This window comes from Leuciscus leuciscus, assembly GCF_965113295.1.
Source record: "Leuciscus leuciscus genome assembly, chromosome: 5".
NCBI lineage: Eukaryota > Metazoa > Chordata > Actinopteri > Cypriniformes > Leuciscidae > Leuciscus > Leuciscus leuciscus.
In genome coordinates, this window is record NC_138729.1 from 19240570 (window position 1) to 19254482 (window position 13913).

At 35.2% G+C, this 13913-nt stretch overlaps 1 protein-coding gene across 3 annotated transcripts in view; it reads right to left on the reverse strand.

Annotated features, from left to right (window-relative positions):
• Window positions 1-880: 880 nt before the first annotated feature.
• The window catches only part of apba1a (amyloid beta (A4) precursor protein-binding, family A, member 1a), a 66216-nt gene continuing 53183 nt past the window's right edge, over window positions 881-13913 (reverse strand). For all 3 annotated transcript variants that reach the window (XM_082168662.1, XM_082168660.1, XM_082168661.1), the window contains 7 exons: window positions 13645-13731; window positions 11456-11641; window positions 10513-10692; window positions 10152-10364; window positions 9888-10007; window positions 8754-8894; window positions 881-4442 (listed from right to left, as the gene is read on the reverse strand). In XM_082168662.1, coding sequence (XP_082024788.1) covers window positions 4371-4442; window positions 8754-8894; window positions 9888-10007; window positions 10152-10364; window positions 10513-10692; window positions 11456-11641; window positions 13645-13731 — 999 coding nt within the window. In that variant the 3' untranslated portion in view covers window positions 881-4370. The remainder of the gene's footprint in view (window positions 4443-8753; window positions 8895-9887; window positions 10008-10151; window positions 10365-10512; window positions 10693-11455; window positions 11642-13644; window positions 13732-13913) is intronic.

Consider the following 13913-nt stretch of genomic DNA (forward strand, 5'->3'; position numbering starts at 1 on the left):
TGGGTTTTTTATTCAATTGACATTGCAAGAGTGTAAAATACACTTTAGTTACACTTTATTTTAAGGTACATAATTGCTCAAATAAGTACTGAGTATTAATTTGCTACATGTACTTACTATAGAGTTGGGGTTAGGATTTGGTTTAGGGTTAGTTACTTGTAATTATGCATAATTTACTATTATTACTATAATTCGAACATTAAAATAAAGTGTTACCTAAACTTCTCTAATTATATGGTGCGGTTTATAAGTTTCGGGTCAGTAAGATTTTTGGTTACGCTTTATTTTAAGAGTAATAATAATTTACTACATGTACTTACTATAGGGTTAGGATGAGGGTTTGGTTTAAGATTAGTTGCATGCAATTATGCATAATTTAGTTATTACTACAGTAACTACATGTAATGTGTAACAATGACACAAATAAAGTTAAAAAAAGAAAATAAATTAATAGTTTTACTCAGTAAGGATGAATTAAATAGATCAAAAGTGACAAAAGAAATGTGTAATGTTGTAAAAGTTTTATATTTCAAATAAATGACGGACTATCCATCAAAGAATCCTAAAAACTTTCACAAAATTGTTAAGCAGCACAACTGTTTTCAACATTGATAATAATAATAAATATTTCTTGAGCATCAAATCAACATATTAGAATGATTTCTGAAGGATCATGTGACACTGAAGACTGGAGTAATGATGCTGAAAATTCAGCTTTGCCATCACAGGAATACATTACATTTTCAAATACATTAAAAGAGAAAACAGTTCTGTTAAATTGTAATAATATTTCATAAAATTACTGTATTTTTTATCAAATAAATGCAGCCTTGGTGAGCATAAGAACAGTAAACAGGAAAAAAAACTTACCGACCCCAAATGTTTTGAACAGTAGTGTGTATTTGAGCACATTACACAGCACATAGTCTCTTATTTGGGGTAAATACACAACAGCTACCGTTTCGGATGACGACCGGGACCAGTAACTGAAAATCATGCTGACCGTGTGTGAGATGAAAGAGACATTCTAGTAATATACGCTCTCAGTAGTTGGTTTAATAGTGTAAATACTGTTACAAACATTCCTGCTATGGTAAAGGAATGTGTCTAAATAGTTCAATCACAGAGAAGCTAGCAAATAAATAAACATTGCTATTGCTTTACAGAAAGTGTGTTTTTACTTTTAGACAATGACAAACATAGAATTGTAATTACATTCAGAGCAAGTGCATTATAAATACTAATCAAACCCACAGTTTCTTTTCTACTTCAGTACGAACCACACACTCCGCCGAGGCCTTGCATTCAACAGTCTTGAGGTGGGAATCCGTCCAATACTCTGCAAATCCAGGGTTACATATTATGTACTCTGATATTTCACACCTGGTGTCATTAACGACACATTAAGCCACTTGTTTTGCTTCTCCATTATTAAATGATTAAATCCATCCCTCATTAAAGCTTGTACATTATTCTGAGGCGGACACAGAATGTCTTGTACTGTATAGTGCAGAAGTCTGGGACACTAGGTTGATGCGTTAATATTACAGCTCAAAAAACATAACCGTCTAAACTGTCACTGTGTCATTTCAGTGTAAAACTGGACAACATCTTTTACAATAAATATGGGAGGATGTTATGGTGGTAGCAGACCAATTACATTATTATGGCAAAAGTTAGTGTTATTCAGCCTGCGGATTTCAATCATGACGTGACGATGCCCCTTAAAAATAAAATATTAAATAATAGCACACTGGTGTCAAAGACTTTTGCAGTTTACTTTCATTATTGTACACATGGTATATATTCAGTGTATACTGTATATATAATGCTATATGTAAATAAATATAATATTATATATATATATGAAAGTGTCTAGCTGGTTTTATTTGATGATGATGATGATGAAGTCATTTGTAAATCACACATCACACTCACTACAAGAATAAATAGCAATGCATACAAAAAGATCATGCTTCACACACAAAAAACAATAAAACATGAGGCCCTTCCTCTGTGTTAATGACTTTTGATTCAATTAGTAAAATAATACAGTGCTAATGAGGTCATATTGTGGGGTGAAATTCACATTTTAAGCAACAAGAAGTATAATTTCTTATCAGCGCCACAATTACAGGGAGCTTGGTAACATCTGAAAGAGCCAGAATGCCATCAAATACAGTCGTCGCTGAGCAACAAGATTCCTCGCGATATTTCTAGTATCAATACAGATTCAACTGCAGAAATGTCATCAGATTGTGATATAGTCTACATCGCTGTAACAATCATATGATGGTAAAAGATACCTTTGCAAATGTGTGAGTGTGTTCTCAAAAGAATTCCAGGCAACACCGCAAGTACACTTAATGGTAAATATGGGGAGAGTGGTTACAAAGCTTCTTGTAAGACATTTTCTGCTTGTTTTTTCTTCAGATGCAAAATCACATATAGTGATATTTGCCAGGCTTCAGACAGTCTCTAATAAGTAATAATGGAGATGTGCCAAAGCATGCCGAGGTTCTTGCACAGATGGTACTATAATGTTTGTCTGAGAGGGCAAATCTCTGGAAACACAGTCAGTTTTCAATCGGTTCATGTTGAGATGCTCTATACTAAAACAGTATACTGGATACTTAGTCATACACACTTGCAAATCCAACTCAAATGTACCAGATTGAAGCTTTCTGAGAGTGAATACAGTTCTGTTAAGACACATTCTGTTCTTGAGTGAAAAATTAACACCAAAAAAACCCACACTAAGTGAAAAAGTAGCACACATGAATTAAACATTTAGTTGATAAAAAAAGACCGTAATGAAAAAAAAATCCATCTTGAAAATGTCAACACAAACTTTTTTTTCCAAGAATAAATGTTTAAAAAAAAATGCTACTAATATGGGCATATTTAATTTGCAATATTATTTCATTTACAGATGCATAAGACAAAAAGGAAGGTTTTCGGTGCATAAAAATAAGGAATGGATTCATTTACAACAACAAAAAATATTGCACATCAATTAAAAAAAACTGAAAAAAGACCCAGTAAAACACAATGGTTAATTTTTAGTACACTTTCCCCTGACTGTAATATATGTGTATGTTTATTTAAAGAGGTTGTTCAAAACGTGTCCCATTCAAACAACTATTATCAAATCTCCAAAATGCACCTCCATATATTTCCAAAACACTTTCTTTTCTTTTTTTTCAAAATATGGCATCATCATTCTGTAAGGCATTTCATCCACAATTTCTATGTGCTCTACTATATATATACTCCTAAGTATACTAGACATTCCCATGAAGCAAAAAGCTCATCGTCATTTTGATAGGAACTGTGTTTAAAAAAACCTTTTCACAGGACTCAATGGTTTGGTCCATTTCTAAGCAAACAGGATGCAGATTTGAATTTAAGTAAAATTTTAAGTTAAAGAAATGTAAGTGTATTTCGTGTTTCGGTATCAATGACCTAATATGATCAAAGATGCAACATATGAGCTATTTTTAGAAACATTAAATAATATTAACAATGTTTGAAATGTATATGTAATACATTATATCAGGTAAATTAACTTTCATTTTATGGACCATAATTGAAAAACACTTCATTTCCCAGAATGCTCTAGTTTACTTACAATATTATCCAGTCAAAAGATGTCACTTTTTTAAAAATGTTGTCAATTAAACAATTTTAAACAAAATTTTAATTTTGGTGGCTGTATTAATTGAAAATGTAATCAGTTATTTTAATGATTAAATATAAAGACATAATTAGGCCAAGTTATGTCTCTGAAATTGCAATTCAGTAAATTTATTTTCCTGTCGTTCAAATTCAAATTCAAATTCAACATCCTGTAAGTTGTGACCAATTCAATTCAAACTCCATTTCATGAATTAAAGTTGCAGTTTGCTATTTTCACCATATTCCTCAGACTAACAGCTGCCCTTAAAAATTAAAGTTGAATCTTAAACGCTTGATGACTGCCAAGCTCGAATAAATAACAGCAAAAAAGAATGGTAAGGCAAACTCCTTTTTGTCCACCTAACGCTCACCTCACGCAGGAGTCGGTATCTGGTTTCAATAGGACACCATTTCCTGTGATGGGGCTCTTTAAATATTTCTCACACTCTCTCTCTGCTTCGGTCCAGTGCACACAGAGAGGAACAACACAGCACAGCAATCTCACTCACAGCAACAGAAAAGAACAGATGAAGAGCTCAGGGGAGGCAGTGAAGTCATGGAGAGCCATGTTGAGCAGAGCTTCAGTGGATTCAATCACACAGTCACCAGTCCACAGGCCTGACACTTTCACATCAAGATTAAGGTTATATCTGGTGACAACGGGGCAGGAGGCTTGAGAAAGCGTTGTAGCTTTAGATGTAAACTGGTTGCTCCTGGGCTGTTAACAAGCGGTACATGGCAGCCGGCATAGTCTTCATGTGAATCTGTTCAGAGTGGGGCGAAACGTGAGAGTCAGGTTCGAGAGACCGCAAAAACCATTTAGACACTCAAGCCAAACGTAAACATATATATAAAGTGTGAACTAGTTGTGGGCAATATGAACAAAAACATATTAATCAATATGAGAAAATGTATTTCACAATTATATATATATATATATATATATATATATATATATATATATATATATACACACAGTATATATACACACACAGTATATATATATATACACAGTATATATACACACACAGTATATATATATATAACAGTATAGTAATTTTTGCGATTTTATTTTTGTTTTTAATGGACAAACAGTAAACTTTACGTTTTCCATGTATTTTTGCAAGTATTTGAAAGATTTCCAAGCACACTTTTAATAGCGCTGCACGATACTGGGAAAAAAAACTGACATTGCGATATTTTGTTTTCCTGCAATACATCATTGCGATATGAAAACACTTTCCCTGGATGAATAGCTCTGCATAGATTACAAGCATAGATAAATACAATAGAACAAAGATACAAATGAAATACACAGTGCTTTATTTTTTTCAGGCAAGTCCAACAATACTCAGATACAGAAATTGAATAATCAAATGTAAAATAACTGCATAGTCTTTGCTGTATAAATTAAATATAATTAATCTTTGTTAAAGCTACAAGTGATTTTGTCTTTGTATTTTCTTGTTTGATTAATATTGATGACAGGTTTTTTAGGCTGCTGTCACTTTAAGACTGAATGCAGTGCACGGATCAAATATAATGATACGTATATGTTTTCTTTCTCAATTGTTTACCAGGGTATATGCAGGAATCATAGAGATGAATTTACTACCTTTTACTACCTTTTTTACCACCTCCACAATATTTTTTACTACCATCACGACATCAAGCAGCAGCCCTTTTTTTGGGGGTGTGGTGGGGTGGGCGGGGTATGTAAAGCACCACTTACTACTTACTATTCGGTTGTTAAGTCGTGACGTAACCACTCTCCGATAATACTCTTTCCGGGTCCAAAGTCCAGGTCCTCTCTACCTACCTACCGCTTTCGCTAGTGTTTTGGTTATTATTGAGTGTTTTTACAGTGCCGCAGTGCTGTGTCCCGTGTCCCGAGCTAACTCACTTCAACCTCGTAAATCTTCTTTTTCATTGACTCTACCCTTAATTATGCCACCTGAGTGATGAGCTACACTAACCACTCTGTTGGTGTTAAAGGAATTTAAACCCTTTTTGACCGCCAAAGGTGCCTCACTAAGAAGGACGTGATCGTAAATAAATTTACAGGTTCCACCATTGTTATTTCTGGACGAGAGGAGCGCTTGGACCCGGAAAAGGCTAAACGTCACGGGTGACGTCAGACTTAACAATCGGATAAGGTATAAGTGTGACACTGTCACACCCATCATACATATTAGGTACACTAATGTTTAATTGTTATCATTAAGTAGGCCTATTGTCATTGTCAATTATGTTTTTTTTGTAGTGTCGAGTTGAGTTTCAGTTGTCCTTATCTTAACCCTAGCCCTTGAGTTATCCTAACCATAGCCCTTAGCCCTAATAAGGTGAATAATAACCTTGGCACTTTGTCATTGCTATCAACTCTGACTCACTCAGGGCTCGACATTAAGCCTTTTCATGTGCTTGTCCTCTGGACAAGTAAATGTGTCATTCACTTGTCCGAGTAAAAAAGTTGCTTGTCCGGAATGTTTTTGGTGTGTGTGTGCTGTAAATATAATTTATTCTGAAGAAATATCCTCATCTGTGATAAATCAGCTCTGATATATTTAAATCTGCATATTGTCATATCTGCACCTTTAAAGGGCCACCCCCCACCCCCCAAATCTTATTCAATGTATGCTTAATCTTTAGTTTTAAATTTTTTCAATAGATTAAATTGGAATAGCCTATTAAGATAATATAGGGCTGTTGTTACCCTAGGAAGGGCTGATCAAATTAAATCATTTACACTGAAAATGTACAACTGCATTAAATAATGTTATGAATATGAGATCGTTTAAAATATTTTTGAATATACAAATAAGAAACGTTGGAAAGAATGATACTTTTAAACATGAAAGTAAACCGCCAGTAGGAGGCGTCAGGCGACCGTCTTAATGAGCGAGTCATTGAGTCATTGAGTCATTCATTCAAACGATTCGTTCAAACAACTGATTCATTCAAGAATGAGACATGTTTATGAATGGGACATTGAATCTTTGACTCAGCCAATTCGTTCAAAACGCTGAATCATTCAGTAATGAAACACGGTTAAGTGTTGCTGTGAGATGCGTTTGGAACTATTTTTGCTGCTGAAACAGAACAAAAACAGTCAATATTGTGTCTAAAATGTAAGTAACTTAATTTGAACTGTTTATTGAACTGTTGTATCAAAAGCAATGTCACATTTTCAGTCGTGATGGTACTCAAGAAAACAGCACTCGTCGTGTGAGGTTGCTAAACTGTATCATATGTTAAAAATATTAAAACACATTTTGAATTTTGGCACTGGCAGTAACGTTATGTTGTTAACTGAGTTTAAACTGAGTTTACATTTGTTTGGATTTCTCCTCGAGAGGCTGCGCGAGCCTCAACAGCGCAACCTTGTTACCGTCAGTAGCCTAATACATCCACTATCGATCGCAACTTACAATAAATATAAATACAATCAGAATCATTCTCCCATTTTAGTGATTCCCTAGTTATTTATACATTTTTTGTTATTGACGTTTAATTAGGCTACTTGTCCGGTCGGGCAAGTAAAATTCTCTTTTACTTGTCCCTTCAAAAAATCCACTTGTCCCGGACAAGCGTCAGGTCCTGTTAGCACCATATATATTTTTTAATTATGCTAGATGAAGTTAAAATATATGGAGACACAAATATTAAGCAAAAAAAATGGAAACTCATATATTGAGGTGGTGATGAAAAATTTACTACCAAGTCAAATTGCGTTTGTTACCTTTTACTACCTTTCAAGGGCCTTAATTTTGGTAGATTATTTTTACTACTTTTACTACCTTTTACTACCGCGCGGACACCCTGTTTACATTCATAAGCGACTTACAAGAGGATACTCGCGAGATGGGCATTTTGAAAATATTGCACGCATGTGCTCGTTTAAGCACAAAAAGAAGAAAAAGAAAATGGAATTCAGTGTTTGCGTGCTGTATGCGTGGCTCTGTGTGCGCGCACAGAAGAAAACACAGAAGTGCGTGAGTTCAGAATTTGGTTACATTGAGGAACTTACAAAAGAAGTCAATGGGGCCAATTTCAGGAAGATTAAAAAGCAGACGTGAAGCTTATAATTTAATAAAAGCACTCACATTATTCTGTTAAAACTTTTCTATTATTTGAGGTCAAAAGTTGTTCTCATTTTTACAGTTTTATGGTTTTAATTGTTGCACTGTAATGGCTACAAATTTGCAGTATTCTACATAACTTTACTTAAAAAGGTTAAGTGATTACGATTGACTTTTACAGATTAGCCACATTCACTTCTATTTTAAGTGTCTCACTTTAAGTCAGGTTATTATTATTTTTTTTAAGTGGAAAATACTTTCTGTTGAGCTTAACTTGTACTGAACCTGGAACATTCCTTTAAGGGGCTTTTTATGTATTCTGGACGTTCATTTACACCACAACTGACGTTTGGGGGCCTGAAAACGCAAACTTTTGAAAATGGGATTCAAAGTGCAAGTTTTTGAAAACCAAACATGTGAATTTGTGAAAATGGTGACGTCATGCGCATGAGTATTACGTGTTCAGTCTATAGGCGCGTAGTGTTTCTTTACAAAGTGACATCGCCAACTACTGGCCTGGCATGAAAAATACATTGATCTTGTTAATTTTCGCGGATCCGTGTGAACGGGGATCGTTTTGACCACGTTTGTAGTCTGTATGTGAAAAACGCAAAAGAAAATCTTTTTTCAGTTTTTAGTACGTTGTTGTCGTAGGAGCGTACCCAAAGTATTTTGAACCTTTCTGGTTGTCAAACATTAGTGGATCATGATCATAGTTATCATGATGAACAACACCTGTGGTTACTCTTGAGTGAACAGACTTCATTCAAAAATCACACTGGCACTGGTTGATTAACAGTCATTGCAAAAATAACTTCTGAGAAAAGCCAATGTTGATAGGCTGTGATCTACATGAAACAGAGCTAAACCAGGTGCCAAGTTTCCGTAGTTTCATGCTCATAATTTAAATAAATAGAGTCATTACCTCATTGGAGAATGTGAAAAATGTTATGTTGTTAGGCAGGTGTGGAGCTTGATCGTGCTCCCCAAACTTACCTCACCAACTGCATTAGACAGAATGTGTACAATCTTCTCATGAGGGGTGGCCACAACACTCTGGCTGTTGATTTCAATGATCCGGTGGCCGACACGGACCCCACCGCGCTCTGCTATCCCTCCTCTCATGAGACTGCAAATCTGGAGGATGCAAAATACATTCAAGTTGTACTTCAGATCAGATTATAGTAGCATTGAGATACTATTATATATATATATTTTTTGGTAATCTTTTGAATACATTTATATTTTTGAATTTTCCATTTTTAATTTTAGTTAAAGTTTTAGTAAGCGCGTTTTTGTCATTTTTATTAGTTATTGTGTTTATGATTTATTTTATTATTATTATTATGTTTATTTATTTGATTTTTAATTGTTTTAGCTCATCAAAGTCAACTAAATGAAAATGAGAAATGTTACTTTGGCAACTAGCTGAAATAAAGGTTTTATGGTTTTAGTGAACTATAATAACCCTGATTCAGACTCTTTAAAAGTCAAGTCACTATTGAAAAAACTTTTGGTAATACTTTAGTTTAGGGTCCAATTCTCACTATTAACTAGTTTCTTATTAGCATGCATATTACTAGGATATTGGCTGTTTATTAGTACTTATATAAAGCACTTATTAATGCCATATTCTGCATAACCATATTCTACATCCCTAAATCCACCCAATACCTAAACTTAACAACTACTTACGAACTATTAATAAGCAGTTATTAGGAGTTTATTGAGGCACAAGTCATAGTTAATACTTAGTTAATAGTGAGAGCTGGACCCAAAACTAAAGTATGACCAAAAATCACCATAGCACTGATTACGAACTACTACAACATTAAAGTATTAATAACAATAAAGGTCAATAACAATATTTTCATCTTAAGGCTGATAAATGGCTGATGTTAAAATTCTTTACTCTTTTTTTTTTTTCCACATAAATTAAAAATGAAACACTAAATACTTTATGCATCATAACACTATAATATACAGTATGAAAAATGAATACTAATTTCAGATCTGCAACATATACATTTGTATATTACATATAATGCACATACAGATATACAATATCAGTTTATACCAATAGACACAACAACAAAAACATATTTTTTTTTTTAAATCCAAGATACATACAATGCCATTCTGCACACTAAATCCCAGCTGATATCTCAGGTCTGGTCTTCTGATGAGGACAGTGGTCACAGGTGGGCATCTCACAATGTTAAGCTTTATTCTGGATTGGTTCTTCAATCCCTAGAAGAACAATATGTTTTGACACAATACATTGAATGTAGAAGAATTGGCTAAAAAAATTAAATCAGTGAATCAGAATTAGAATTAAATCTTTGAAATTCACAATATTTTTGCACAAAAAGTGTACTTGAAGTCCACTTGTACCTTGATAATACTCTGGCAGGTGGAGAGGGGTAATCCCACCAGGCTGGTGCCATTGATGGACATAATCTGGTCCCCAATGTTCAGCCTGCCGGACTTCTCTGCGGGGCCGCCGTGCATCATGTTTGCTATAATAACTGTGGGAAGGATGGAGCCCCAGCCCGACTCTACAATCACCAGCCCAAGAATCTCTCCCTTCTGCTTCTCTATGTAAACCTGTAGTGCACAGACACATACCCACCACTTTTATCACTGCTAAAACACGATTTAGTCAACATTACTGATAATTCTGACATGATCCAGGCAAATTCTCAAAATTTCACAGTAATCTTCTGTTTTCACAAGGCATGTGCTGTCCACTTACATCTTTGCAGTTCTCAGACTTGGAAAAGTGAATGAGGTCATCGTTGTACATGTCCTGCGTGTTAAGGAGGTCGCTATACTCTTTCTGGCTCAGATCCTCTGGGTTGATGCCATTGGCACGCAGGAACTCTTGGTATGCCACACTGAAAGCCTGGCCGATGGATTGAGCTATGAGCTGAGCCTGAGCACAAATAGAAATCAGGTAAAATGAACAACTAATATTAAATTAAATAACTAAAATATTACATTGCATAAATACAATTTGATTTATCTAACCATTTTTAAAGGACAGCAGTTTAAAAAAAGATGACAGTTAAACACATGGGTCAAGAGACGAAAAGGGCGGCATCCCTCAGGATAGTCGCATACACGCCTTTTGCCCTCATGTCACTGTTGTACACTGTGCTGAGACATACGCTGTGACATATACGGGCTCTTTGAATTCAAATAGCCTCTGCAGCCGAACAGAGAAAAGGTCACTTCCCATCTACTGATTCAACCCACGCAGCAAGATGCCCAGGAACACCATCTGGATTAATGCTATTAGAGGTCACTACCACAATGGCCAGTGACTGCAATACTGAACATGCTGGGGGAAAAATGTGAGGAGACTGAGAAAAATTGGGCAAATATAGATGATTAAATGTGGAAAAAGTGCAAAGGGTGAATATGGAAGGGAGTTGCTGTTGTGTGTTGTGGTTGAACTCCCCTTAACTGTGGTAAAACCACAGTAATAAACAGCCTAGAGTGGCTTATTGCTTTCATCAACCACAACAACAGCAGTATTATAAAAATGAAGAGTGTAAATCCATTTTATAATATATCATTTTATAATGCTAAAGCAATAAATTGAAACTGTCGCCCTGACAGCCTCCTTTATCCTCCGAGGTGGCGACGACGGTTGATAAGGTCACACTGACACATAGCTGGGATGAAGAACTCACATCTTCAGATTCAAACACGTGACAGATCATCTTGTATTGCCGCTTCTCGTCCTGGGCAGGGTCAGACGCTTCCATGTTCTCCTGAGAGTCAGAGCGAGCCATTCTCCTTCTGGCCATCAACACCACGATGTTCCCAATATCAGCGATGTAAGAGATGGTCCTTAAAGGGTGGTCCATCATGGTCTCCTGTGAATCAGGAGAAGATTGTAATGGTAAGATTAAGCTTAATCTATTTCCACACACACACACACACACACACACACACACACACACACACACACACACACACACACACACACACACACACACACACACACACACACACACACACACACACACACACACACACACACACACACACACACACACACACACACACACACACACACACACACACACACACACAAACACAATTTATCTATCTATCTATCTACAGTGGTGTTAAAGTGTTTGCCCCCTTGGTAAATATGATCAAATATGGCTGTAAAAAATAAATCTGCATTTTTAATCCTTTTGATATTTTATTTTAAAAAAACGTGCAAAAATCTAACCTTTCATTGAAGTAAAATAATTGAAAGTGGGGGGAAATCACATTATGAAATAAATGTTTTTCTCCAAAACACGTTGGGAACAATTGTTTGCCCCCTTTTATTAAATACTTTTTGCAACCTCTTTTTTTCCAAGATAACAGCTCTGAGTTTTCTCCTATAATGCCTGAAGAGTTTGGAGAACACCTGACAAGAGATTAGAGACCATTCCTCCATACAGAATCTCTCCAATCCTGTTCTCCGTTATAAGATTTCTAGCACAGGCTGTCAGGTTTAGATTTTTTATCTGTTGGTATTTGATCGAATCCGTGATGCCATGTATCTGAACAAGATGTCCAGGACCTCTGGCAGAAAATTAGGCCCACAGCATTAAAGATACAGCAGAGTATTTCATTTTACACATAGTGTCAGTTACTTTTCAAATGTTCTATGGTCACATGAAACAAAAACATTAGCTTTTTTGGCAGCAAACACTTAAGATGGGTTTGGTGCACACAGGGATAAAAAAGTACCCCATATGTAAAATGAAATACTCTGCTGTATCTTTAATGCTGTGGGCCTAATTTTCTGCCAGAGGTCCTGGACATCTTGTTCAGATACATGGCATCACGGATTCGATCAAATACCAACAGATAAAAAATCTAAACCTGACAGCCTGTGCTAGAAATCTTATAACGGAGAACAGGATGGAGAGATTCTGTATGGAGGAATGGTCTCTGATCTCTTGTCAGGTGTTCTCCAAACTCTTCAGGCATTATAGGAGAAAACTCAGAGCTGTTATCTTGGAAAAAAAGAGGTTGCAAAAAGTATTTAATAAAAAGGGGCAAACAATTGTTCCCAACGTGTTTTGGAGAAAAACATTTATTTCATAATGTGATTTCCCCCCCACTTTCAATTATTTTACTTCAATGAAAGGTTAGATTTTTGCACGTTTTTTTAAATAAAATATCAAAAGGATTAAAAATGCAGATTTATTTTTTACAGCCATATTTGATCATATTTACCAAGGGGGCAAACACTTTTTCACACCACTGTATCTATCTATCTATCTATCTATCTATCTATCTATCTATCTATCTATCTATCTATCTATCTATTTTTGTTTTTTTTTCTCAATCAATATTTTTATTCTATAAAACATTGAAGATAAAAATACTGGAAAAGAAAAATGGCCAAAAGTCCATTTAGGTTGTATTCAGATTTTTTTTTATATATAAGTTTATTTTTCAAACTCCATTTGCAAATCTTTCTTCTTGTTTAAGCTTAAATCAAACCAAAATGTAGCCAGGTTTCAGCTAGTATACATTTTTTAGTACACTACAATTCAAAAGTTTGGTGTTAGGTAAAAAATATTTTAGCTTTTTGAAAGAAGACTCTTATGCTCACGAACCTGCATTTATGTGACCAAAATACAGTACAACAGTAATTGACATGCTCAGACACAAGGAAGAATTGAGGATCTCAAAGCAGCATTCATTTTATTTAACAAAACAACACAGAATACAAAATTGCAAACTGAATGTACGATTAGGAATATGAAACATATTCTTATACTAACTTATTGTGATGTCTGCTCTAGTATTTTGTTCACTTTTGGTAACTTTTAGTGTGGAAACCAAAGTCATATAGGTGATGAAGTACCTGTGAGTCTGCATTGAGCACTTTGATTCTCTGAGTGGAGATGAAGAGATCTACCTCCGTCATGGGCTGAGCTTCACCTTCTGGAGCCTGAAGATGGAGAAAAACCACACAATATCAGTCACTGAGAGAGACATTAACAGAGAGAAAGAGAGAGAGAGAGCTGACAAGGCCCAGAGATGCCATGAAGGAGCGTTCAAACATCTTCCAACATTTGCCATCTTTAAGGCCAGATATTCAAATAATTTTAAACTCTCTCCTTCATTGTGTAA